The 26,428-nt window shown below is 43.1% G+C and overlaps 5 protein-coding genes across 5 annotated transcripts; 2 read left to right on the forward strand and 3 right to left on the reverse strand.

The window, feature by feature from the left end:
• Positions 1-87: 87 nt before the first annotated feature.
• Positions 88-2,423, reverse strand: LOC143002476 (axonemal dynein light intermediate polypeptide 1-like). The gene is made up of 7 exons (XM_076152594.1): positions 2,331-2,423; positions 1,719-1,895; positions 1,490-1,617; positions 1,067-1,236; positions 745-923; positions 261-425; positions 88-123 (listed from the first exon to the last, which is right to left on the reverse strand). The coding sequence occupies exons 1-7, from the start codon at positions 2,421-2,423 to the stop codon at positions 88-90; spliced, it is 948 nt and encodes a 315-aa protein (XP_076008709.1).
• Positions 2,424-3,365: 942 nt separating this feature from the next.
• LOC143002557 (axonemal dynein light intermediate polypeptide 1-like) lies at positions 3,366-6,696 on the reverse strand. Its single transcript, XM_076152718.1, has 7 exons — positions 6,341-6,696; positions 5,846-6,004; positions 5,237-5,370; positions 4,785-4,954; positions 4,307-4,485; positions 4,010-4,174; positions 3,366-3,777 (listed from the first exon to the last, which is right to left on the reverse strand). Exons 2-7 carry the CDS (start codon positions 6,002-6,004, stop codon positions 3,742-3,744), a joined length of 843 nt encoding a protein of 280 aa, XP_076008833.1. The 5' UTR covers positions 6,341-6,696; the 3' UTR covers positions 3,366-3,741.
• A 382-nt stretch (positions 6,697-7,078) lies between these two features.
• On the reverse strand, positions 7,079-8,791 carry LOC143002562 (axonemal dynein light intermediate polypeptide 1-like). Its single transcript, XM_076152724.1, has 5 exons — positions 8,623-8,791; positions 8,292-8,428; positions 8,017-8,186; positions 7,662-7,840; positions 7,079-7,451 (listed from the first exon to the last, which is right to left on the reverse strand). Exons 1-5 carry the CDS (start codon positions 8,707-8,709, stop codon positions 7,164-7,166), a joined length of 861 nt encoding a protein of 286 aa, XP_076008839.1. The 5' UTR covers positions 8,710-8,791; the 3' UTR covers positions 7,079-7,163.
• A 577-nt stretch (positions 8,792-9,368) lies between these two features.
• Positions 9,369-11,675, forward strand: snip1 (Smad nuclear interacting protein). Its single transcript, XM_076152632.1, has 4 exons — positions 9,369-9,669; positions 9,787-9,910; positions 10,121-10,680; positions 10,762-11,675. The coding sequence occupies exons 1-4, from the start codon at positions 9,509-9,511 to the stop codon at positions 11,021-11,023; spliced, it is 1,107 nt and encodes a 368-aa protein (XP_076008747.1). The 5' UTR covers positions 9,369-9,508; the 3' UTR covers positions 11,024-11,675.
• A 714-nt stretch (positions 11,676-12,389) lies between these two features.
• Positions 12,390-25,068, forward strand: LOC143002499 (mitogen-activated protein kinase kinase kinase 5). The gene is made up of 28 exons (XM_076152630.1): positions 12,390-12,823; positions 12,940-13,079; positions 13,714-13,901; positions 13,994-14,162; positions 14,413-14,519; positions 14,608-14,778; positions 14,915-15,027; positions 15,151-15,310; positions 15,454-15,604; positions 15,708-15,812; positions 16,085-16,134; positions 16,763-16,858; positions 17,017-17,101; positions 17,487-17,620; positions 18,523-18,650; positions 19,432-19,568; positions 19,776-19,881; positions 20,008-20,165; positions 20,421-20,622; positions 20,783-20,948; positions 21,271-21,436; positions 21,699-21,884; positions 21,969-22,074; positions 22,197-22,440; positions 22,697-22,809; positions 23,542-23,639; positions 23,778-23,854; positions 24,428-25,068. Exons 1-28 carry the CDS (start codon positions 12,493-12,495, stop codon positions 24,522-24,524), a joined length of 3,984 nt encoding a protein of 1,327 aa, XP_076008745.1. The 5' UTR covers positions 12,390-12,492; the 3' UTR covers positions 24,525-25,068.
• The last annotated feature ends 1,360 nt before the right edge of the window (positions 25,069-26,428 follow it).

The raw sequence follows: 26,428 nt of genomic DNA on the forward strand, positions 1-26,428 counted from the left end.
AAGATGTCCTTATTTTATTGACGTCATTTACAATTTAATTTAATTATCTTTTTTTTAGATGTGGCAAATCAGGTTCTGTGTGAGAAATCACTCAAATTTTACTAGGAGCTCCTCCAGCTGGGCCTGAAAAGGAAGAGGAGCACATTGTTAAGAACAAATTAGTTTTATATGGTACATTTCAAAATGTTGCTTATATAACTCAAATACCCATAATTGTACACTCATCATTCACTCTTAGTGGTCAGGATGAAACACTTCACCTTGTACTGCAGATTGGCGCTCTTCAGTGCCTCTATATCGTCTGTGTGTTTCTGTCTCTCATTCTCTCGCTTTTCAATATTCCTCTTTCTAGTTTTTTCAGCCTTAACTCTCTCATCAGCCAGTTGCGTCTTCAGCTCGTCCTTCTCTTTCTCCAGATCAAAAACCTGCGCATGTCATAAGCCAGTAGGACATTTGTCAGGGTTATTCCACATACCATGTAGAAGGTCAACTACGATCTGAATCAATTGTTGCTTTACAGTAACTCTGTACTAATAAGAGTGCGCTCTCTGCTGGACACACTATTGAAATGCAATCTAACTTGTCTCAATTGATTTCTTAGAACTGTATGACCAGCAGCTTTCCAACAGCTCCAAATGTGTTCCTGCTGAATATGTGAGTAGTCTATGAGCTGTCAGGTGCTGCTCTGGTGTCCCTGAATGTCAATATTATATAATAACTTATGATATAACACATTATCCTTACTCTTTTCTCCATGTCTCCTCTGAGCTTCTCAGCGAGCAGGGCTGTCCTCATACCATAACCCACACTGCTCTCATACAGTGCATGGTAGATGCCAATGCTCATGTGAATTTCCTCTCTGACCCGTGACAGCAGCAGACCCCTCTCAGCGCAGTTGACAGCCACCTGTCTGATCAGCTCATCTAGAAGAATACAGACAGAAAATGTTGGCTTGTTCCTATTAACAGCACAGTCTTACTTATTGGGACAAATTAATGGAATTTGCCGCCATCCAATGCATCATTATGACTGGGTGACCTCTGCTCTCATTTGACCTCTTCCTCACCGAAGCACTGGGAGTAGAGCTCCCTGCGCACAGGGCAGATGCCGGTGTGTCTGGCCTGCTTTTCCTGCAGCTTGAGTTTCAGTTGGTTTTCCAGGTTTACCACATCTGTCCGGGTACAAGGCCTAGTAGACACTTGCTGAAGCCACATTTTGTTGCCCTCTTTCCATTCTCTGCAATAGCAGATGTTAAACGTGACAAGGTAAGAGAACTTCATTTATACACCACTATATACATTATTTTGTAGTATAGTAGATTTCCATTTTCGATTAAAATGCAGTAATTAATAAATAGGTAAACAATTCCAAATATAAATGTGAAGTAAAAACGTAGTGGAGAAAATGAACCAATCGATTTTCAATTAACCAGTGTGTGTTTTCATTTAAGTAATAGTCATAACAGTCTAAAAGGAAAACAATGAGCTACCTAGGTGGAAGAATGGCATTGAGAATCTCCTCAGTTTGCTGTTTGATGGCTTCGGGTGAGATTTGAGCTTTTTGCTTTGGAGCTGGTGGAACAGAGCCAGGTTGCAGAGAACTCAGTTTCAAACGTGCCTGTAACAATAGATATGACTCTGTTGTTGTTTGCATGATTACAAATCACTTTTCTTACAACTTCTTTGATTGCTAAAGCTCCGCAAACTCGGTAAACTCACTGCTGGAGGTTTCCATACTTGGGTTGTGCCCACCACAATTGGATTGTCATATTTCAGTAAAGTATCTTTCGATGGAATCTTTGGGATTTGGCGCTCAGAGGATGATCTCAGTTTTGAAACTCCTGGACCAGGGACAGCTTGGCCAGTTTGCCGAGGAGTCAGATTCAAACGTCGAGCCTTTAACAATAGATATGATGCATGATGATAAGTTACTTTTTAGCAAATGTGTTTTATTTATGTACTTCAAAATACATATTTCTATATTCAAATGGCAAGGTGGCCTTCTGAGCTTGAATTCAATTCTTTGTTCTCTGGCTTGCAAAATCATAGCGACTTATATGGTAAATATTCAATATATCGCCCAGGCAAAGTCAACCGTGCTGATCAAACCACAAACAGACCTTACCTGTCGTTCTAAAGCCATCTAACACCCTTTCGATCTGGAAACACAAATTGATATACTTACCTTGTTGCCGGAATGATGTCAGTCTCTACACCATGACCCACTGTAGAACTATTGACCTTATGCCAACATGACATCATCAAGGCACAAAGTCAGTTGTGCCATGACCTAATCAAGTCAACTTCACAATTCGCCATTGACACCCTCACTAAGCCGACCCAGTCAGGGCCGGTCAGACCCCAGCAGCGGTTCTCCACAGCCTCACCCTCTTCTTCGCTGTCCCTGTGATGCCCAGCACACATCCCAGACAATCCACCTCCATGGGCTCGTAGCAGTTGTGCCAGCCTTGCCTCTGACACGTCTTAGGTCTTACTACTTGCACTTCCTTACGTATGCTTGCTCCATGCGCTCCTCCTGGGTACCCTTAGCTCCACACCACCTCCTCCAACTGTTTGGTAGTGCCTGAAAAGATGACCGTGTGTGGCCACAGCGCTGTGGAAGTTGTGTGTTCTGGGAACTTCAGCTGCTTACACATACAGGTGCACCTCAATAGATTAGAACATTGTGGAAAAGTTAATTTATTTCTGTACTTAAACTCAAAAAGTGAAACTCTTGTTTTATTATAGCTTCATTACACACAGGGTGAAATATTTTAAGCCTTTATTTGTTTTAATTTTGATGATTATTGCTTACAGTTCATGAAAACCCCAAATTCAGTATCTCAGAAAATTAGATACTGAATCTAGTTCTTGAATCTACTGGGCAGCCTAACAAGTCCAGTCTGAGCCAGCTCTCAAGGTGTCTACTGGTTTTCTGGACAGAAGCCGTTACCTTCAGGTTGGAGTTAAAGGCTTTCCCCACACTCTTGACCGGCTGCTCAGTGATGGACGGGATGGTGGGGGGGTCGTTGCCATGGGCGCTTGATAGCAGGACTTGTGACCTGTGACCTCAGAGCTGGTTACGGCCCTACCAACCATGTCAGTGGCTTTAATGTGCTTCAGGATCAGCTGCAAATGCTGCTTGATGAGGAAATGGTTTCTCCAATTCCTTTCAGACGATTTTGGTAATATATATAAATATATGTGGTAAATATGCGGTAAAATGGGAAATTCAGGATGTTTCGATTAATTTCACTTCGTTTAAAACTTGGTAACATTAATATTTGTACAAACTGTGGATATGAAACATGTTGAAGGCAAGTGAGTGGGGAAATAACAGACATCAACATTTTGTTACTCTTTGTTCCTTTATTTTCATATCACATAAGTCCAGTGGAGAGCAGCTGGATGTAAACGGTACATGCTAGTCTCCAGGATCACTCTTAAAGCAACGGGAGTGCACACAGAAGTGTAAAAATTGTGATTTATCGAGGGAAAAAAACTTGCAACGAATTGCTGCAGCACAATCAGTGATTTTGATTGAGGTGACTGATCACTATAATACTCTGTCCAGGAGAACCGTACAGTGATAAACTGTAGCTGTCATGCCTTGCTATTAAAGAAAGATAAAATACAGTATTTTCTAATTATGCTCAGTTTAAGATGTCTTAATTGAAGTCATTTACAACCATCTTAAATTAATCTCTCTTCAATTATCATATGGAAGGTCGGTTTTTGGACATCACTTGGGTGCTGTGAAGGTCTGCTGCAACTGGGCCTGAAAAGAAAGAGGAATACATTGACAGCATTGTTAATAGCAATAACTCGGCTATACTTAATGCACACTTTTCTCTCCTGCATGGCTGTTTTGGGAATCCTAGTGATTTATAGGAACTATAGATGTAGTTTTCTATGGTACAGACATGGTTCATTTGACAACGTTGCTCATATAATCAAAATACCCATGATGCCACACTTCTCGTCCATACTTAGTAGTCATAACAATTCACCTTTAAATCCACTATGGTTTCCTTCAGTTCCTCAATATTCTCTGTGTGCTTAAGGATGGCCGCCTCTCGCCTTTCAACTTCCTTCTTTATAATTTTGTCACGCTTCTCCAGCTGCTCATCCAGTTCTACCACAATGTCTTCCTTCTCTTTCTGCAGATCTATAACCTACACAAGTAATGAGAAAGTAAGAGATTGATCATTTTATGCCACAAACTAGGTAGAAGGACATCTGGGACCGGAATCACCTGTTTGCTTCCCTGATCGTCAATAATAACTGATATAACACATTATCCTTACTTTTTTCTCCATGTCATCCTTGTTCTTCTCAGCCAGCAGAATTGTCCTCATGCCGTAACCCACACTGCTCTCATATAGTCTATGGTAGATGCCAATGGTCATTTGAATTTCCTCCCTGACCCGTGACAGCAGCAGACCCCTCTCAGCGCAGTTGATGGTCACCTGTCTGATCAGCTCATCTAGAAGAATTCAGAATGAAAACATTGGCTTGAACAATTGAGTTCCGATGAACAGCACAGTGAATGTCGCTCTTCACCTTAATATAAGAATGTGTCACCATGATGAAAGTCTGATGAGAAGGAATATCTAACCAGATTCCAAAAGATAATTACAATCTATGACCTTATATGTTCATGGATCCTACATATAAGCCTATGTGATGATTACTTATTGGGACAAAAATTGAATCTGCTGTTGTCCATTGCATCACTATGTCTTGGTAACTTCATCTCACATTCGACCTCTTCCTCTTCCTCACCAAAGCACTGGGAGTAGAGCTCCCTGCGTACAGGGCAGATGCCTGTTTGTCTGGCCTGCATTAGCTGCAGCTTGATTTTCAGCTGGCTTTCCAGGTGCACTACATCTGTCCGGGAACAAGGCATAGTAGACACTTGCTGAATCCACAGTTGGTTGCCTTCTTTCCATTCTCTGCAATAGCACATGATTAACTTGGTAAGGCAATAGAAGTTTATTTCTATTGCACTTTTCAGAGATTAGAGTTTAGTACAATTTCACTTTAGATTAAAATGCATGAATGAATGAATGAATGAATATGTAAACACACATATAAATGAGAAGTAAAAGCATGGAGCCAAAACGATAACATAGTAAGAATAAGATCAACTAACATTACACTAACATTAAACACTAACATTAGACAATTAATTATAGTAATGGCAATAACAGTGTAGAGGGAAAAGTATAAGTTACCTAGGTGGAAGAATGGCATTCAGAATCTCCTCAGTTTGCTGCCTGATGGCCTCAGATGAGTTTGATGATGTTTTTTGTCTCAGAGCTCCTGGTACAGGGCCAGTTGATAGAGGTTTGTGACACACACGCCGTCCCTGTAACAATAGATAAGTGTTGCATGATGTTTTCACACAGTAAACACTTTGACATATAGGAAGAGCACAGGTGCAATTAATGTACTTATTAAGGTGAACCCCAGGGCTTGAATTCAATTCTTTGTGCTCTGGTTTCCTCCCACAGTCCAAAGACATTAAAGGTGTGCAGTGCTTCTAGTTTGAATGCTGTGGTAGCCCTGCACAGGAATGGCTCATTTCCAAAAAATACCAGTTTTAAAATACAATCATACCTCATATCCATTATCTCCTTATATCAACCATTCTATTCTTCCATATAAGAACACAAAATACATGAGTCACAAATATCTTGTAGAAGCTTTTCATGCCACCTGTGTTCACCTCTCCATTCAGTTAAATCAGTGGGTTTTCTATTTGCTTGTTTACTAATCTATCTTGAAAATAGTTTGAAAATAAAAGATCCGGTCTTTTTCAGTGCTAACTTGGCAAAACTCACCGTATCTTGCGTTGTGCCCAACATAACTGGTTTGTCATATCTCAGTAAAGACTCAGCAATTTGAGTCTTTGGGGTTTGGCGCTCAGCTAATTTTTGTTTTGAAGTTGCTCCTGAGCTACTGACGGCAGGTTGCCGCGCATTCCCTTTTAAACGGCGCATCTGTAACAACAAACACAATTGTCATAAATATGTTGACTGTTGTGGATGTTTGTCTTCACTAATCGTCATCAAATAAGAGCCTGGTTCAAGTTGTGATGTCACAGCACTATGCAGAGGAGCTCAACGATCACAAACAACACATCAAAGAGTTGAAAACAGCTGATAAAGCAACAGCAATGTCTTAACTAAACTTAACTCATCAAATAAAAATGTTAACGATATTGCACAATTTTCTCCAGCAAAATCACATGCCAATTATTCGATCTAGTTTACAGTCCTGGGCAGGCGGTGTGTCAGGTCTTCATACACCCAGATCATGATCACAAACAGACTGACCTGTCGATCCAAAGGCAGCTCGTATTTCTCTCTTCCTCTGAATTACCAGCTCCAGTTGATATACTTATCGTGATGCCATGAGTGTGATAAGATTCCCTCCGCGCCGAGATGATGTCATACCGACCTCTGCACAGAGACTAACATGACATCAGCTCGGCTCTGAATCAGTCAGTCTTTCCTTGTGACAATCTCCATTTAACATAGCAGAGGAGAATTTGCCCTCTTTTGATTTAGATTGGATGAGGAAAAGAGTTACAGAAGAAAGGAATCTCCAGAGTGCGAGTCCAGAGTGGAGGTAATGCGGGAGAGGCTGAGCCCTGTCCGGCCACAGACGTCACGCCGCTCCCGGTCCAGATCCAGCGGGACCTCCAGCCCACAGAGGAGACGAGCACGCAAGTAAACAATCACCATATCGCCTCTAACATACAAGCTTTGTTTGATTGTTTACTATTTTTTCCTTTGTGCAGTTGCTGTAAACGTATTGGACACCGCCCATATACCTTGAATTGATTTAGTATAAATTCGTATAGAACTTCACTCAATTAATTTGCAAGTTTATAAGAAAGGGTTCACGTGTGTTTGTTTGTGTTGTGCAGATCGAGGCACCGATCACCAGACAATGAACCACAGTAGCTTAGTCAAAGATGTATTTTATTTTATTGAAGTCATTTACAACCATTTTAAATGAATCTTGTATTTTGAAATGGTAAATCAGCTTTTTTTGATGAGCCCCTCCAATTGCGCCTGAAAAGAAAGATACATTCAGAGCATTATTAAGAGCAATTACTCTGCTATATGTATTACTAAACTTTCTTTCCTGCAGTCAATACCACTGTTTTGGAAAAATCATAGTTTTATATGGTAAAGAAATATTTCTCATATAACTCAAATACCCATTATTGTACACTCGGCATTCACACTTAGTCGTCAGTATGAAACACTTCACCTTGAACTGCTGGATGGCATTCTTCAATGACTGAATCTCCTCTGTGTGCTTCATTTCCTCCACCTGACGTCTTTCATTATTCCTTTTTTCAATTTCCTCACACTTCGCTTTCTGTTCATTCAGTTGCTTCGTCAGCTCTTCCTTCTCATTCTCCAGATCGGAAACCTACGCAAGTAATAAGGAAGTAAGAGATCAGTCAGTTTATTCCACATACCAGGTAGAAGGACAACTGGGATCTGAATCAGCTGTTGCTTGACGATTACTCTTAAATGTGCGCCCTCTACTGGTCACTTTGCTGAAATGCAGTTGCCCTGGTCTCGATTGATAACTTAGAACTGTTCAGCGTGGCTCTGGTGGATGACACACTGTCCTTACTCTTTTTTCCATGTCTCCCTTGGTCTTCTCAGCCTGCAGGGCTGTCCTCATACCAAAGGCTACACTGCTCTCATACAGTGCATGGTAGATGCTAATGGTCATTTGAATTTCCTCTCTGACCCGTGACAGCAGCAGACCCCTCTCAGAGCAGTTGATGGTCACCTGTCTGATCAGCTCATCTAGAAGAATTCAGAGTGAAAATGTTGAGTTCCTATAATAAATATGGATCCCACATATAAGGCAGTGTGTAGTTCCACAAATGATTACATATCGGAACATGAAAACAATTTGAATTTGCTAATGCATCATCACGATTCAATATCTTCAGCTCATTTGACCTCTTCCTCTTCCTCACCAAAGCACTGGGAGTAGAGCTCCCTGCGTACAGGGCAAATGCCCGTTTGTCTGGCCTGCATTTGCTGCAGCTTGATTTTCAGCTGGTTTTCCAGATGCACCACATCTGTCCGGGTACAAGGTGTAGTAGACACTTGCTGAAGCCACAGTTGGTTGCCTTCTTTCCATTCTCTGCAATAGCAGATGTTAAACTTGGTAAAGCAAGAGAAGTTTATTTCTATAGCACTTGTGTATTTTCTGAAATTACAGTAAAGTATAATTACAGCAATAAGCTACCTGGGTGGAAGAATGGTGTTGAGAATCTCCTCGGTTTGCTGCTTGATGGCCTCAGATAAGTTTGATTTTTGTTTTGGAGCTGGTGGAACAGGACCAGTTGGGGCAGGTTGCTGAGGACTCAGTTTCAGAGAGCGTCCCTGTAACAACAGATATGACTCTGACTCTGTGACTCTGTGTTGCATGATGATACAAGTTACTTTTCTCACAATAAACTCTATGACATGTATGAAGAAGAGGACTTAGATCAGTGTCTTTCTGTAGGTTTACTTATCAAGCTTTTAAATAGTTTGTAAATAAAAGCTATTTATTTGACGAAACTTGATAAACTCACATTTGCAGATTTCCAATCCTGCGTTGTGCCCAACAAAGCTGGTTTGTCGTATTTCAGCAAAGACTCTGTAGTTGGAATTAATGTCATTTTGTCTCAGGAAAGATCAAGATGATACGAATGAAAACTCCGATTTCCTCCTCCGTTTACGATCGCCTCATATACATCTGTGATGTTGATCAAAAGTTCAGTGTTTGTGTTGTCATGTCAACAGTGTGTTCCATGTGATGTTGTCCGACGTGAATCAGTGGTTTTGCATTTTTGCTGTAATTTCGCTACAATGCTACAATTATACTACATAAAACAATCAAAACATAAAGGTGTATACTGACATCTGCTCATTTATATTATATAAATGCCAACATACCTAAATAAAAAAAATATTCAAGTCTAAACAAGACAATATCTTTCATACATTGAATGAAAAGCCTTTAGCGTTTAAAACACAAATATTAAAGTAAATCCTGTTTTTGTGCCAGGAAAACCGGAACCTGTTTTTACTGGGTTTAGTTGCAAAAACGAAAATAGAATAATAATGCAATAATTATTGTGCTTAGTGAAACAAATTTTTAAGAAATGTAAAATAAAATTGACGCCAGAAGTTAACCGAAACGTTTGGTACTTTTGTTTAGTTACAATAGCAAAAATAAATTAAGCGTTGTGTGTCGTGTTGCCCAAACGCGTCAAGACGGAACCAAAGTTAAAACAGACCGTGAGGCACACCGAGCTGAATTCTCGGCGTACACCGGAAAGCGGAAGTGCGTGATCTGAGCGACCATAACACCCGAAGTTTCTCAGCGCTGTTTTTGTCTTTTTTCAATGCTCGTGAGACGCGTAGGGAGATGATCGTTTAGCCAATTATTAAGGAAATTCGCTGTTTTCTTTCAGAATGGCCAAGGAAAAGAGTCACAGAAGGAGGGAATCTCCGGAGCGCGAGTCCAAAGTAAAGATAAAGCAGGAGCGGGTGAGCCCTGTTAGGCCACAGACTTCACGCCGCTCCCGGTCCAGATCCAGCGGGACCTCCAGCCCACCGAGGAGACGAGCCAGCAGGTAAACAATCACCACATAGCCTCTCTAACACTTCACCTTTTGTGTTTTCTTGCTTAACAGACACAATTACTGTTTTTATTTCCGTAAAAACTATTGTGTATTTGTTGTGTTTTACAGATCACCCGCCAGGACGAGGGAGCGCTCACCGGGTAGAAAGGTGCCATCTCCTGCTAGGAGAGACAGCAGATCTCCCCGGAATAAGAAGAGTCGAAGTCCTCATCGTGATGTCAAAATAAAGCGGGTGATTAAGTTCTACATCCGCTATATGCCTGCCTGCATAAATGCCTCAGTCTGAGTCAGAATAAGAGGATATAAAGTCTGCAAGAGTACTGATAGAAAAGTATCTACCGTTATAAATGAGTATTGGACGACTGTTGTGATTTGATGATGTTTCTGTTCATACTCGTAATTATTTCTTTTTCCCTTTTTGGCCCATCGTCTTGTCTCACAGGAGCGGGAAGAGCATCGAGCTGCCAGTGGTGGTGGCGGCGGCGGTAGCGGTAGTGATGAGCGAAAAAGGAGAAACGATCAACCAGAGGAGAGACGGAGCAGGTGGGAGTCAGACAGGCCGAGAGAGAGAGAACGTGGCGGAGACAGACACAGAGAGCAACAGCAAGCTGAGAGACAGCAACACGACGAGCGCCGCAGGGAAAACCGTCAACGTCTGGAGGAGGAAGGCCAACCACACGGTTTTGGCGGAGAAGGTCAAGAAGAGGGTGACGGCAGCGACGCTCCTCCTGCCGAGAAGGAAAAGCCCAACTTTGCATTGTCGGGGGCGCTCACAGAAGACACAAACACATTCCGTGGGGTCGTGATCAAGTACAACGAACCGGCTGAGGCCCGCATACCCAAGCGCAGGTGGCGTCTGTACCCTTTCAAGAATGATGAACCCCTTCCGGTCATGTACGTTCACAGACAGAGTGCCTATTTGTTGGGGCGGCAGAGAAAGATTGCTGATATCCCCATCGACCACCCATCCTGCTCCAAGCAACATGCTGTGTTCCAGTATCGGTAAGGAACTTTACTGATCACTTTAATGTCTTCTTTCTCCTTTTTCATACCGAGCTGCAAGATTTAAATTCTTTTGTCCAGATTGGTGGAGTTCACGCGTAAAGACGGCACCGCCGGCCGCAGGGTAAAGCCTTACATCATCGACCTGGGCTCGGGAAACGGGACCTACCTTAACAACCAGCGCATCGAGTCCCAGCGCTACTACGAGCTCAAAGAGAAAGACGTCCTCAAGTTTGGCTTCAGCAGCCGCGAGTACGTCCTCCTGCACGAGTTCTCCGACACGAGCGAGGTGGACGCCAAGCAGCAGGAGGAGGAGGAGGACGACGAGGGACTGGATGCGTGAATCCGACCGACAAAATGCATTGCCTCCCCTCCCTCCCTCTCTCTCTCTGTCAAGGTTAGAGACCATGCAGCGCGATGAAAGTGAACCGGTAAATGTTGTGGGTATTGATTTTTGAATAATGTAACGAGGCTGATTAGTTTATTCTGTGAGAACAAAACTTCTGCGTAAACCTGCCACAACGGTCTCATCGAAGACTCCCTACTCTCAGGTTGTTTGTGTAAAGTCACGTGGTCATCTCTCATCTGTCTGTGCTCATTATCAAAGTAAAAAAACGTGCTCAGTGCCAGGTAAAGACGTTACAGAGACAATATTTAATGATATATTTTTGGATCATAGCACAGCACCGGGTAATGTAGACCATAAGATAAAGCAGACTTCATACGTCAGTGTACAGAAGATGTGGACGTGACTCTAGATACATATTCATTTTCAGCCTAAACAAGGTATTCAGCTTGTATTGTTTTTGTCTTTTGTTGTTTTTTTTTGCTTCTTTTTGCTTTTGTAATGCAGGGAAGTAGCTCCTGATTGTTTGTGGTTCCGTACACAATGCAGTGTGTGCTGTTTTGTTCCCCAAGTAGCTTTTATTTTCCACAAAATTCATTGTAAAGTTCCATTTTTTTGTACTATAAATAAAAACAGCCAAAATATCAAATCGTCTCCGGAGTTTTTCTAGAATGGAAATGAGTAATTACATCTGAGAGGACACGGTATGTGAGTGAGTGAGTGACTTGACATTTCATTTTTCATGAGTCAAGCAACAGCAAAAGCGGGCAAAGAAACATTTTGAATGACGAGGAAGCCACAGAATTTGTACTTTTAATTACACTGACAATTAGTCATTTCTTTTTTTGAGAAATGAATACAACAGAAGCAAAGATCTAGTCAGGAGAGAGCAACAAGTGCTGTGAGGGAATGAATAGTTGGAGTTGCATCTAAATTAATCAGACATACACTTTATTAATTAGAATGCACAGAGAGACAAATATAGTTTGATATATACACACGGAAAATCTTCCCTGTTGCAAAATGCTACATTTTGGCATATAAGAGACACAAAATGGGTATTTGTCTGGCACAGAAATTGGAGAATTTGACTCTACCTCTATAAACCTGACTTGTATCAATTATATTTATCTAGACTGATGAAATCCCAAAGAATGGAATAAGAAGTTGTAAAAACATCAAGATGTTATGTCACTTTGATGTTAGTGCATTAATGCGTTTTCCCCAGCAGGGGTCGCGAGAGAGTCGAAACTGCGTGGAGTCCGGTTTCGCTCTTGAATGTCAGCAGCAGGAGGAGCAGCGGAGGGAGGGACGGAGGGAGGCGGGTCCGGGGGAACGGGAATGTCACTGGATACTACGTGTATGAGCGGAGGCGGCGACGCACCTGGGGAATTACCAGGCAAGTCGGTATGTTGTGGCCGTTCTTATAAAAGTAATGCATTGACTTAAAGAGAAAAAGCGCAGAGATGTACACCACCGAGCGCAGGAGAATGAGCCTGCAGAGGAAAGACCCAGTCAGGGTGTCCGCTGGAAGTTTTTGGCAGGACTCTCTGGCGATTGAGCTGAGCGCCGGCGGCGGCTCGAATAAACAGCTTAGCCCCCCTCGAACCCGGAGCAGAGCCGTGTCCGTGGCTTACATCATCAACGAGGACGCGTCGGTGCCTCAGACGGAGGAGAACTTATCCCTGAAGTGTCTGAAGGAAGCCTGCGCGGACGCACACGCCGTTTTTAAAACCATTCCCTTCGAGAGAATCGCAATGGGCACCACAGACATCCTGGATAGTTTCTACAACGCAGGCGAGTGCAGGCACGCATGACATGCAGGCGGTGTCTTTCACGCACCTTTACGCACGCTGACACTCCCTCTGTGTGTGTGTGTGTGTGTATGTGTGTGTGTGTTTCCCTCTCCACAGATGTAGCAGTGGTGGAGATGAGTGACTCTTTCTGCCAGCCGTCCCTCTTCTATCACCTGGGAGTGAGAGAGAGTTTCAGCATGACCAATAATATAATATTGTACTGTTACAAGCAGGATAGTGACCTACACGCTGTCAAGGTAACCTACATGACCCCCCCCCCCCCCACACACACACACACCCACACACACACGCACGCACATTTTCCCAGTTGTTTATGATTGTGAGTCATCAGGGTTCAGTGTTAATCATATTAATGAGGTATGAGTGTGTGTTTGGTCATGCCCTTTAACTGTTATTAAAATGATACAATCCATCAAAATTCATGTTTAGTTACTAGTTCTAGATGTCACATCCCTCTGGAATCAGCCAAGAAACTTTGTTGCCAAATGTATTAATATATACAATTCTGGTTCAAGCAAGATGGCTTTCTGGGTCTTGAGACAGCGTATTGAAACACACACACACACACACTTGTGTTGTATCGGTTTAACAAATTTAGGTTCAAATAGTTTGATTTGAAAAAACTACAACTTTTCCATCCATGTCCTTGAACAATTTGCTCTAAACAGTGTTTGGAAGTAGTGTTTGTTTGTTGATGTGCACTTGTGACCTTACAAGGGCATGATGTCCTCTTGACCGTGGGATCCTGGGAACAGATTCCAGTGACCCTGCAGGATCGCACTGGGCACACTGGGCCTGCAGTCTTACGGGTCTCCTGAGGTCAAACTGGTCATCACTGTAAAATGCTTTGTCGGCTTTGTCGTCCTTAAGGAGCAGTTGGGAAGTTACACCTTCATCCCTTACATAGTGTCACCTCAGGGGAAAGTGTTTGCCTGTGACGCCACAATGATGGCGGGTATTAAAGAGCTGATGCAGCCCAGTTTCCAGCTGGAGCCGCTGTTCACCCCTCTAGTAGAGAGACTGGTGCATCTCCTGAACAACGTACACATTCAGTCCAGGTCAGACTCCCTCTTCGTGTCACATTCCCTTCTACCTGTTCTCAACTTCACCGATATGCAACAACGTCCCGTGTGCTCTTTGCGTTTGACAGTGAGTACTTCAGAGAGTCGGTCAGGCACGAGATCCGTATGGCACGAGAGAGATTCAGCGGCCCGGATCTGAGCCTGGAGCTGAGCCGCATCCAGACACGCCTGGACAGCGTGGAGCTGCTTACCCCTGATATAGTCATGAACCTGCTGTTGTCCTACCGGGATGTCCAGGTGTGTATGTGTGTGTGGGAATCTATGTATGAGCCGAGTATCATACAAAGATGTCTGAAGTTTGATGCGTGAACTGCACAGGCATCAAAACCAGACTTTGCGTCACAAGGGTTTTTGATTTCCTGTAGTAATGAAGCTTTTGGGTAAGTCACTGTTTGAGATGTGTATGTACAGTATGAGAGTGTGTGTAAGCATGTACAGTGTACGTGGTGTCAAATACATTGTAATTTTGCCCTCTCTTGGTTCTCAGGACTACGATGCTGTAATCAAGCTGGTAGAGACTATAATCAACCTGCCAATGTGTGCGGTCGCAACACATCAGAATATCAAGTTTCATTATATATTTGCTCTAAACAGGTACGTGAATCTCTTATAGGTTTTCATTATAATTATGTATATGAAGATTTTTTTTTTTGAAGCTGATCATTTGTTAATATGGCATCAGGAGGAATCGCCCTGGCGACCGGGCCAAGGCCTTGGAGCTGATCCTCCCCATCGTGGAGTTGGGGGTAAAGGTTGGATCAGACGTGTTTTGCCTGTGCGGGCGGATCTATAAAGACACGTTCATGAGCTCTGGATTCGCTGACCACCACAGCAGAGACCTGGCCTCCTATTGGTACGTCAGCATCCTGTCATTATCACTCTCAGCCATACCAAAGGTGTCATTTGTCCGTTTCCACGCTTTATTATTGCGATGATCAGACTGTAGGAATCCTGCCCTGCATCCTCAATCTGATTGTTCTGTTTTTCAGGTATGGAAAAGCTTTTGAGATGGAGCCGACACTTCACTCGGGCATCAACAACGTGGTTCTCCTGATGGCGGCTGGACATGAGTTTGATACATCTATTGAGCTGCGCAAAATAGGTGCGTTGTGTTTTCTGACAAATGATATCATACGGTATCGCGTAATCCTTTATAACGTGGATCTGTATGTGATTTGGATTTGTCCATGCATTGTTTTGCTCTCCATATTGTGTTGGTGTCTAGGTGTGGCCATAAGCAGCCTGCTCGGTAGGAAGGGCAGCTTGGAGAAGATGAAGGACTACTGGGATGTGGGCTTCTACCTCGGAGCAAACATCCTCGCTAACGAACATAGGAAAGTCATACAGGCATCGGAGAAACTCTACAGACTCAACGCTCCTATTTGGTGAGTCTCAGCACCCAGTTTTACTCCTAATTATTATTAATCATTATATAAACAGTTGAGGACTGATCGCTCCGATTCAGATGCCGAATCAAGCCCTGTTCCCTGCTGTTCATGTTCCTAATTGTAATAGTATTGCCTTCCAGGTATGTGGCATCCATTATGGAGACGTTCATCCTGTATCGTCAGTTTGCAAAGCTGCCAGATGTGAGATCTCCTAAACAAGACACTGTGGACTTATTAATGGAGCTGCTTTTGCAGGCGTGTAAACCCACCGTGTCCACAGACCGCTGCCCCGTAAGACAACATGCTATTGTCATTTACGTGAGAAACTTTAAATCCTAAAAACTAACACGAGGAAGAATATAAAACACTTAAAGGTTGGTTTGCTGCCCTACAGGTTCTTATTCTGGAGCCCAGCAAAGTCTTCCAGCCAGCAGTGGTGTGTGTGAGTGAGGAGGATGAAAGTTGTACCGTCCAGCTGAAACACGTCTCACCTTTAAAGGTATGTGGACCAATCTGAAGAAATCGTTCCCCTTGACTGCCTGTCTAAACTTTTCTCTGCCCAATTTGCGGTTCAGTGGACATTCAATCATGGCAGTGTGTAGGTGTTTTCTTTGAGCGTCACACTTAAGACAAGACTCATTTCCGGACTCCTGTTTACACTGTTTCTTCCATTTGTATGTACATGCAAATACCCGTCTTTTACGCTGCTGTGACATGAGTAATACTGTGTGGGAGTGAACCTGTCCTGTGCTTCATCTCTGCCCCCTACAGAAAGGCTTACACGAGTGGACTTTCCCAGCCTCTGCAATCCGGGGAGTGAGGTACAGTGGAGCACAGCGTGTGCTAACATCTCTCTGCTCTCTTACACTCTCTGTTTTCTGGGTGTGTCCAAGCCTGCAGTGAAGCCCGAGGACCCAAAGCGCACAGGGTTGTCTGGGAAACGTTGGCTATCGCTCAGATTATCATTCCGTCAATAGGGTTGCAGGCACTTTTTTGTGAGCTGTTTGTTCATTCCTATCTGCTTACTGATTCGTCTGGCTTGCTGTTTCGATGATTGTGTATTTTTTTTCTCAGCGTTTATCGAGAACAATCAGCTGCTGAGTAACAAAGAATTTAATCATTTTGATGGAAGAGGAGAAACACAGTACGCTGAGCTGAGCCCTGCACTTCATCAGCATTTGCACAGTGGATCAATTTTTCCCCAATTTGTTTACCCGAAGCTGATACCCTTTCAGTGCAAACAGTAGCTGTTTGGTCCCTCGAACAGAATAGAAGTAAACAGAAATAACGACGGCTCAGTGCTGTCAACATTTTAGGCTCTCCGGAGAATTCCATTCACTTTCCAACAATAATAAGATATCCTTTCACGTGTCATGAAGAAGAAATGGTATATGAGCCACTTGTACTTTCCAAGATGAGATTCATTTCTTTCTTTCTTCCCCCTCATAGTGCATCAAAGATCGATGAGCGGAGCTGCTTCCTGTACGTCCACTACAACTCGGATGACTTCCAGCTTTGTTTCCCCACTGAGCAGCACTGCAAAGGGTGGGGGAGTGTGTGTGTGGGTGGGGGGTTAGTGACCTCAACTCAGCTGGGTTTCATTCAATTTCACTTTGGTGAACTACTACTACTACTACTTCATTTTTCATACGAGCATCTATTCTCTTTTACACTGACGTCTTGTGTTGTTGTTCTCTCACTAGTTTCTGCGAGCTGGTCAACTCTCTGGTTCAGCAAGCCGAAGCTCCTGCAGAGGAGCTGACTCATCGAAGTGAGCAAGTATTGGAGGTCAGTTTCCTGTCACTCTTGATCCCACCAAGGAAAGCCCACCCACACCCTTCCTGTGATACTGAAAGAGCTCTATTTTAAGCCTGTCTCGCCTCAACACGTAGGAAAACTGCTGGCAAGGAAGACGTTCAAAGATTCCTGTTTGGAACTAGCATTATAAGATGTACTTTACACATTAAGATGTTGAGACATGTTGCATGAGACATGTTATACTGCAGATGCACTCATCTATTCAGTCTGGTCTCGACTCACTTCACCAAATTGGAAATCTGTTCCCTGTGTGTTTCTCTCCTCCGCTTCTTGTGCTTGCTTGTGAAATTCCTCATAATTTCTCCTACCTTGAATCACTGCACACTCATCCCTGCTATCTCTGACTCGTCTCCAGTTCATCTACGAGACCAACGAGCATGGGGACAAGGTGATCCTGGGTAAAGGGACGTACGGTGTGGTGTACGCCGGGAGGGATTTGAGCAACCAAGTACGCATCGCCATCAAGGAGATCCCAGAGAAGGACAGCACGTATGAGAAAAGAACATTCATAACCTAATAACTGTCACCAGGCAGTTAGTTATATATACAGGTCTATATTTTGCTTGGAGACACTAAGCCAAATTGTTTCTCACATGTTGTTTTCGTGATAATACCCTTAACGGGGAAGGATTTGGCAGAGGTCGCACTAACTGTCATTCTCCGGATTCCCAGTGCTCTTATTGGAATCTAGGGGACGATAAATGTTTGTTTAGACTTTTCTTCTCCGTGTTTAATCTTCTCAAAAAGAGTTTAGAGTGCGCCGTCCTGCTTTCTATTATGGACATTTAGGCAGCCAATGGAGGGAAAGGCTGTAATCGTTTTCAAGCATCTGCCAAGTTCCTCTTCTGTCTGCCATATCAGATAACATTCTTCAGACAGTGTCCTTGTTTAGTTCTACTACCACCATTAACGAGATGAGCTAAAAGGAAAACAGAAAGAATCAGGAAGTGAGGAGGAAGGGGGTCGGTGTGGCGCAATAGTAGCTGGCACATGGCTGTAATATACGCAGTTTCTCCTTTTCACAGGACTTCCTGCTAGGAGCACTGATTTTAGCATCAGTGATCAGATTCCTTTGACTATTTTCTTAATTATTAGTCAAAACATAAACCTGATACCTCTGCTTTCTTACATTCTTTTACCAAACATTTTGAAAAAGACATATGCTGTAGAATTAAGCATTTAAAATACTGTAAGGGTTTCATGCATCTTCCACTTTTCTGGATGTCCTCGGCTGGTTTGTTCAGAACCGGAACGAGAGTTTGGTCACATGTTCTGGTTATTCACATACTTAATCGTATAGCGTATGCTTTACATGTGTTTGTGTGCGCAATATCTTTGCACGTCACTTACCTTGCAGTGCTCTTCATGCTTGTTTTTCTGCCTCTCTCCAGGTACTCTCAGCCCCTCCATGAGGAAATCGCCCTGCACAAGAGGCTCAAGCACAGGAACATTGTGCAGTACTTGGGCTCAGTCAGTCAGGAGGGTTTCATCAAGATTTTTATGGAGGAGGTCCCCGGAGGTATGGATGCCAATATTTAAGCTTGTCATTTTAGAAGCATTGAGCCGCACTATCCAGTTGTGTGGACAAATCAAATTACAATTACAAAGTGGCTGAAATAGACCAAAAGACTTTCATCCTAATAAATTATGCAGCCAACTATTTTCCATTCACTGACACCTTTTGTCTAGTGTGCTATAATTATTATTATTATATTGGTATGTTCCTCTTTTGAGCAGCAGTTGAGTAAAAATAACGTGGTAGTTGTGTGACTTTACTCCTTGATTACCTTGGAAATCGGATGTAAGTAAGCCCCGCCCTAGTTTCACCGTCTGGTATCTCCCATTTACTGGCTGGTTCGAGGGCTGTGTTGCAATACTTTTATTATGGTGTCATGGTAGGCGGCGTCTGCCTGGGTTATACGATGGGATTTTTTAAATGTGCTTGTGTGATTGTGTAATAGTTACTGCAAGGCGGTATTCAGGAAGTGGGTGGTTCAAAAGAAATAGAGATCACTTGAGGAAAAAGCTCTCGGCTCAGTGACGTGATAGATTTGTCCTCAGTTGAACAAGTTTAAATGTGAACAGTGTTTGATTTATAGCTTGCTTTGTCAAGTAACACTGTCAGCTCTATTGACATACAATTAACCCTTTAATTTGTGCTCCAAATGTGACAACAAAAAGAAATAACGCCATCTTCCAGTAAACCAGCAGAAATATTAGTTTTACCATTGACCAACAGGGGCATGACTCCATTGTTTTAAGTAGATCTTTGTATGTAAAGTTTATTTTGTCGCCTTTAGGAAGTCTGTCATCCCTGCTGCGCTCCAAGTGGGGTCCCCTGAAAGACAATGAGGCCACTATCATCTTCTACACCAAGCAGATCCTTGAGGGACTCAAATACCTCCATGACCACCAGATCGTCCACAGAGACATTAAGGTGACCATATCAATATTCTCTGCTTGATATTGCATACAAGCTTTGATCTACTGAGACAGAGGAACATGAATGGAAGTGTGTCAAATGATGAAAGGATGCGATATTCAATACTAATATAACTGAAACATCTTTTAGTTAGACTGTTCTGTTGTAGTCTCAGAATGTATCAGTCAAACCTTAATGTCAGACCATATATCTTTGCTACAGGGTGACAATGTGCTGATCAACACCTATAGTGGAGTGTTAAAGATCTCCGACTTTGGAACCTCCAAACGATTAGCAGGGATCAACCCCTGCACTGAGACGTTTGCTGGTAAGTTCAGGTGTATTAATGATTCGACTTACAAAACTGAACCATATGGACATACTGTTATATATTCTGTGGATTGATTACAGCATTGGTCGCATTTCAATAACGCTCCTGATTGTCTTTCCATAGGGACGCTCCAGTACATGGCTCCAGAGATTATAGACCAGGGGCCTAGGGGCTACGGGAAACCGGCTGATATCTGGTCCTTGGGTTGTACCATTATAGAGATGGCAACAGGGAAAACTCCCTTCCATGAGCTGGGAAGTCCTCAGGCAGCTATGTTCAAGGTAAAGAAAGCCAAGTGATGTCTAATTATAAACAAATGGTCAATATATAAACATTCATTCAGACAGTTGCCCGTCTTTTCATAGTAGTTTGTTTCATATACATAGTTCTGGTTTCTATTAGTAGTTGTTAGCGGTACTGATGGACACAAATCCTTATGTATATACCAGCATGGATAACCTCACTTAATTCCCTTTTGACAAAACACAAGATACATTTTTGAACTCTGTCAATGACCGTTAAACTATCCCATCAAGGTGGGCATGTTCAAGATCCACCCCAAGGTTCCAGAGTGTATGTCAGACGAGGCAAAGAGCTTCCTCATGAATTGTTTTGATCCGGATCCGGACCACAGAGCCACGGCCACGGCGCTTCTGATGGACAACTTCCTCAGGTCGTCCTCCAGGAGGAAGGTCAAAGCTCAGCAGGATCCAGAGCCAATAGAGTTCCTTTCTGCTGGTGAGGCTTCTGTGTTCTTTAAATGTGCATGCTTGTATGTAGTATTGTTTATAGCGTGTTCATATCAATTTCCATATATTTCCTTCATAAACATTCCAATAACTACTGCTGCCACTGATTGTGATAACATATCTAACCACAATCTATCGCTGTGGCACAGCTGACTACCAACGCAGCCTGTCTGTCCCCATCCTCAATGTGGAGGACACCGATTCCTACTCTGATGTGATCGACCTGTCCTGTTCCCTGGACCTCAGGAGGCCCGTGTCCGCCCTCATGGCAGATGAAATGTCAGAGAGCCCTCCCACCACCAGCATCTTCCTGCCGTGAGTAATTTCCCTCAAAAGGCACAAAAATTGGCCCTTCAATGAGGTTTCTACAGGATCTTGCATCACAGGCACAAACCACAGAAGGGTTTCAGTGATATAGATTATGCTGTTTCCTGCTTGGTTATGAGAATGGTTTGATGCCACAGTATGACGAGGCACGCAGTACCGTAAGACAGCATGCAGATAAGCATTCATTGCTTAGTTATTCATAACTTAATCACATTGTGATGCAGTCAGCTTTAGTATCAGTACATATTTATCTTTTTTCCACAAGTCATTCATTGCTCTAATTTAATCTCTCATGCCCCCTGCTGGCCAGGGTTCCGGGGGACTCCCCAGGGGATATGAGCAGTCCTGCTTCAACTGAGGAGAACATGGGTCTGTTTCTACTGAGAAAGGACAGTGAGAGGAGAGCCACCCTGCACAGAGTCCTCACTGATTACATCAATCTTGTTGTCTCTAATGTACGGGACGCTTTGCCTCGGGTACGGAAAGGAACTTCACAAGCAGTTAGAAATGCTGTTCTTATCCTTTTTTTTTATCAGCACACATTCAGATGTGTGTCATTAGTGATCAGTTTAAACGTACTGCTCTCGTATAATAATTATTAAGTGCACAGATAAGGCACAAAAGTAATGATAAATCCAAAAGAAAATTTTTAAAATGCTTGTCAGAAGCCAGAGAAAGTACGGAATCATAATTCTTAAGCCTCATTCTCCCATTAATTCTGCCCTTCTCTCCCTAAAGTACGGTAATGGACCGTCTCTCACTACAGACCACATCGCCGAGCTGATCAGCTGCTTGCGGGACAACATCCGCTCACCCAACAGGAAACAGTTGACCAGTAGCCTGCTGGACCTCAGAGCCAAGTTACTCACCGCTACAGTACCTCTGAACAACCTGCAGGCGGTGCTGTTTAGCTTCCAAGATGCCGTAGGTTACCGCAGAGCTTTTCCTGTTGAGCTCGGCCTTTTTGACTTGATTTTTGAGAAGTCTTTACGTCTGCTCTTCATGTAGGTGAAGAAGGTGTTGAAGCAGCAGCAGGTGAAACCTCACTGGATGTTTGCTCTCGACAGTCTGCTGAGACAGGCCGTACAGGATGCCATCACTGTGCTCCTGCCAGGTAGGGCTGGTGGCTGTAACCCCTTCTGTACTGGATCTGATCAACAGTTTAGTAGTTTTCCCTCCCATAAGTGACCGTTGTGTGCTTGTAAGTCACCACACACACTCCTGTCTGCTTCTCAGAGCTGAAACTCCAGCTGCAGTCCTCATTTGAGATGGACGACAGCACTACTGAGGAGCAAGCTGGTGATTTAGAGACTGCAGTTCCAGCTCTTGACCAGGCAGGGGCGTCGACAGATTCACCACTGATGACTCCCATAAACGAGATCCCATCTTCCATCGGTCTCCCCTGCCCTTTACAGCTGACCCTCCCCACCAGCTGTTCTCTCAGCCAGGAACTGACAGACCTACGATTAGAAACCAAGAGGTAGCATTTAGAGCATATATCAACTCCTTTACATTATTACTAACCATTTTCCATGTCAACGTATATAGAGATTTTGGCATGAATCTACAACAAATAGTATCAGTTTGAGCTATGCTTATGTAACTGCCTCCTAGCCAATCACAATATTTGGAATTGCAATGTAAGATGATTTTTCTCTAGACAGACAGAACGTAGTAATTAATTGAACTTTGATGTTCTGTGCCGTGCATTATTGGCCATTTGCTCTGTGTTCCAGACTGCTGAGCCAGCTGAGCGAGAAGGAGCGAGAGTATCAGGAGTTACTGAGAGGCTCCGTGCAGAGGAAGCAGGAACAGATTGACGTGCTGAGAAATGGAACAGTTACTGCAGGTCAGTCTGGAGTTTCGATAGCTTTGTTATCGCAACAGACTGAGTTGGATTGATCCCGTTTTGGACAATTGATACAGTTTTACATATATTGTAAACTACAAGTTCATCATTCTTGCCTTCTACCTGTCTGTGGCACTGCCCAAACCTCCCAGTGCTCCAAGGGACAAAACAAACATTCAAGTTTATTTACATCTTGTATTTGATCAGAGTCGGCTGTGCTTCTGTTTGTTTGATCCGAGTAAGGTGTCATTATTATCATCATCATTAAGGTGAATTAAATCTATCTGTCCTCTTTGCAATATTGATTATAATGATGTGTGCCAATAAACGAGGCATTGCGTCACAACAGGTGGTTAAAGCTCAGGCCACAGTATTGCTATTAGCCACACAAGCTGTGCCATGCAGAGTATTGCAGCAAGAGTTCGAGCCCTCATGAGAAACCTTTCCTTCATCAGCATGCTGTGATTCCCATTACTGCTCCTTAACACTTGTATCAGTCAATCCCTAACACACCTCAGCCTCAGGCACTGGATTTCTGCCTGACTGGTTTGTGTCAGAGCTGTAAACCGTTGGCTCACACCAGCTTGTGTGTTCCAAGCTGAACCGCCTTGATATTGAGAAGTGATTCCGGTTTAGCTGCTGAGATGCGTTAACTGTTTTTGTTGTGTGGGAAGCATCCACATATTAGGATATGCCTGCATTTTAAACTGCTGCCATGTCTCTATATCGTAGATGATGGGCTGCCTCAAAAAACGAGCTCCAACACAGAGGTGAAGGCCATGGTACGCTGGCTCAAAACTATCCCTGTAAATCAGGACACTATTGATAAGGTAATCTCACTTGAATACTTCTGTTTTCTCTCTCTTGGCTGGCTGCTTTCACTGCCTCACTCCCAGTTCTTCCTCTATAATGCACCTATTGATGTCTGGTGCTGAGTAAGAATGATTTGTGTGTGTGTTGTGTTGTAGTTGGTCTCGCATGAGTTCACCTTGGACTGTCTCCTCCACATGGCATGCAGGGATGACTTGATGTACTGCAGTATAAGGTGAGCTTCCCTCCAAGTATGTTAAAATAATGGACTAGTACGGTCGGCACCACAGCATTGGCAACTTTGACATTTGAGAATTGTCACATACTCTCTGATACCTACTATCTTTCCACAACAAACAATCAGATTGGCAGAATTCTTGCTATTTTTGAATCAATGCTATTTTTCCACCAATATTACTTGGCACGCTTGACACAAAATCATTCCTCGACCTGAACAATCAAACTTCTTTGCAGCTACATTATTGCTTTTGGGACTGCGAGCAAAGATGCCTCTCAGTCAGAGTTGCTTCCAGGCTAGTCAGATATTTTGGACCCTACCACCTTAATATTTTTAATGGGCCATAAGTCCTCATGATTTATTAGTGCACTTAAAAACTCCTTAACCATTGAATTCAATCATGCAGACTTGCTATTTTTTGTTTCCGGCTAAATAACACACTCAAAAAATGCTGCAAATTAATTCACATTTTTCTTCTGAAATATCTTCTATACCAGATGTAATAATGTATTCAAGCCTGTTTCTGCTGCAGCATCTCAGCAAGAAGACATTTATGTGTTGGTGTTTCAGAGGTGGCATGTTGTGTCGTATCTGGGCAGCCATCACGGCTCGCAGGCAGACTCGGCTCAGCACACACACAGAGGACAGCGAGGACACTGTTCTGTAAAGGGAGAGACGCCACTGAGCTGCTGATGCTGGAACCCCAAGGACAGATTTATTGACAGGCTGGTCCTGTGCCACCTGGAGGGAAGTGAGGCAGCGATGAACACAGCGGACTTTGCAGGTCGACACCCAAACCAAAAAGTTCAATATTGATGCCTTACACTCGGCTGCCAAACTGTGATTATTATTTTACACCAAACTGACAAAGATCAATCAATAATAATTTCTGATGTTATTGCAGACCACCTGTCTGCTATCGTGTTGTGTGTATGTTGTAAAGAGCATAAATCGTTGCTTGGCCTTTTTGCCGTCATTTTCCCAACTTCTCAGGGGTTTGACAAGTGATCACACTCCCCTTATTTTGATGGAGGAGTGGATGAGTCCGTTTTACTGTGCTTTAAACTTAGCTGGACCTAAGTCACTAAAGGGATATTTAATACTATTGTCTGGATTCTGTTTGGGAGATTTTTGATGATGATGATTTTTACTGGTGTGTTTTCTGTTTAAACTCAATTTTGTTAAACAGGAACCCTGATTGTCTTAAACCAGTATGTTTTATGTTTGTAGTTATTTGTAGTGAGGGCGTGATGTCGGCTAGAAGAAGTGATAAATGGGTGAGCAGAGTCTTTAAATTCCACACAGGCTCTCTCATCTGTTTTCAGTGTGTTGACATCACCCTAGAAACGGCGTGTGTGTGTGTGTGTGTGTGTGTGTGTGTGTGTGTGTGTGTGTGTGTGTGTGTGTGTGTGTGTGTGTGTGTGTGTGTGTGTGTGTGTGTGTGTGTGTGTGTGTGTGTGTGTGTGTGTGTGTGTGTGTGTGTGTGTGTGTGTGTGTGTGTGTGTGTGTGTGTGTGTGTGTGTGTGTGTGTGTGTGTGTGTGTGTGTGTGTGTGTGTTTTTATCTAGCTATCTTTCTGGAGACATGTTTGACCTTTTTCCTACCAAATCATCTGGAATGGTTCACACATCCTTCAAGGGACCTGTACTTCGAATTTGTGTTTAATTGAATTTCTTTCCAGATTGACATCACCTCTTTGTGTTCATAGTGGTCCTACATGACATGTGAGAAGAAGTTGGTTGTTTTGTTAGAGGTGATACAGTATGTAGCTCCAGAATAGGCTTGGCTCACTAAGGATATGAGTAATGTCCCATTATTTTAAACACTTGGCAGTAACTGGTCAGAGATATGTTCAATCACTCAGTCTAGTGTACTTTCAATATTGGAGAAACCATAATGGTAATAATGGCCTTTTGAGAAGCCATTTTTCTGCTTGTTGAAATGGAAATGCTTAGTGTTTCTTGGATTCCGTTCCCTTATTGACCTGTTCATTTGCGTTCACGGAGGTTTCTGCCATAAAATGCTACTTTCTGTATTGTTTGCATATCAGATCGCTCACTCACTCACTCTTCTTCTCTTCCCTTCTTTCTCACACACACACACACACACACACACACACACACACACACACACACACACACACACACACACACACACACACACACACACACACACACACACATTTCAAATGTGTGTCATCATCCCTTTGGACCAAAACTAATTCCATCTCTTGACAGTGAAGATCACAGGCTTTGATTTACATCTGCACTAACCCAGAATGTTGAACAAATGAAAAGATAGCATCTCAGTAAATCAGGGTGAGCGTTTGCCTCTCTTGTCCTTTGGTGGTATCAGAAACAAGAATTATAACTTCTATAATCCAGCTGTGTTCACTCATATATTGGATCAAATTATAATAACTCATTTGGTTTATTTAAAATGTCTCAATTCTTTTAATGTACAGTAATCTTAGGGATAAGACAAAATCCTCTTCTTACTGTCTACAGTTTCTATTTAATCTCCATTCCCTCTCCTGTGTTCTACTCTGAATCCCCCATATCTGTTGGCTGCT

Source organism: Genypterus blacodes, unplaced genomic scaffold, assembly GCF_046128005.1.
Source record: "Genypterus blacodes isolate CSIRO-AG114 ecotype Tasmania unplaced genomic scaffold, CSIRO-AGI_Gbla_v1 ptg000057l_1, whole genome shotgun sequence".
NCBI lineage: Eukaryota > Metazoa > Chordata > Actinopteri > Ophidiiformes > Ophidiidae > Genypterus > Genypterus blacodes.

Bases quoted from the DNA above. Each gene is read 5' to 3' on its own strand.
- LOC143002562 (XM_076152724.1), bottom strand. From the start codon at position 8,709: ATGACATTAATTCCAACTACAGAGTCTTTGCTGAAATACGACAAACCA. The intron at 8,429-8,622 runs GTGAGTTTATCA...CTGTTGTTACAG, and splicing joins AGGATTGGAAATCTGCAAAT to GGACGCTCTCTGAAACTGAG. The intron at 7,452-7,661 runs GTAAGGACAGTG...TTACTTGCGTAG, and splicing joins AGGGAGACATGGAAAAAAGA to GTTTCCGATCTGGAGAATGA.
- snip1 (XM_076152632.1), top strand. From the start codon at position 9,509: ATGGCCAAGGAAAAGAGTCACAGAAGGAGGGAATCTCCGGAGCGCGAG. The intron at 9,670-9,786 runs GTAAACAATCAC...TGTGTTTTACAG, and splicing joins CCGAGGAGACGAGCCAGCAG to ATCACCCGCCAGGACGAGGG. The intron at 9,911-10,120 runs GTGATTAAGTTC...CTTGTCTCACAG, and splicing joins GTGATGTCAAAATAAAGCGG to GAGCGGGAAGAGCATCGAGC.
- LOC143002557 (XM_076152718.1), bottom strand. From the start codon at position 6,004: ATGCGCCGTTTAAAAGGGAATGCGCGGCAACCTGCCGTCAGTAGCTCA. The intron at 5,371-5,845 runs GTGAGTTTTGCC...CTATTGTTACAG, and splicing joins TGGGCACAACGCAAGATACG to GGACGGCGTGTGTGTCACAA. The intron at 4,955-5,236 runs GTAACTTATACT...GTGCTATTGCAG, and splicing joins AATGCCATTCTTCCACCTAG to AGAATGGAAAGAAGGCAACC.
- LOC143002499 (XM_076152630.1), top strand. From the start codon at position 12,493: ATGTACACCACCGAGCGCAGGAGAATGAGCCTGCAGAGGAAAGACCCA. The intron at 17,102-17,486 runs GTCAGTTTCCTG...ACTCGTCTCCAG, and splicing joins GAAGTGAGCAAGTATTGGAG to TTCATCTACGAGACCAACGA. The intron at 19,569-19,775 runs GTGACCATATCA...TCTTTGCTACAG, and splicing joins TCGTCCACAGAGACATTAAG to GGTGACAATGTGCTGATCAA.
- LOC143002476 (XM_076152594.1), bottom strand. From the start codon at position 2,423: ATGTGTGCTGGGCATCACAGGGACAGCGAAGAAGAGGGTGAGGCTGTG. The intron at 924-1,066 runs GTGAGGAAGAGG...GTATTCTTCTAG, and splicing joins GCTCTACTCCCAGTGCTTCG to ATGAGCTGATCAGACAGGTG. The intron at 124-260 runs GTGAAGTGTTTC...CTTCCTTTTCAG, and splicing joins GCGCCAATCTGCAGTACAAG to GCCCAGCTGGAGGAGCTCCT.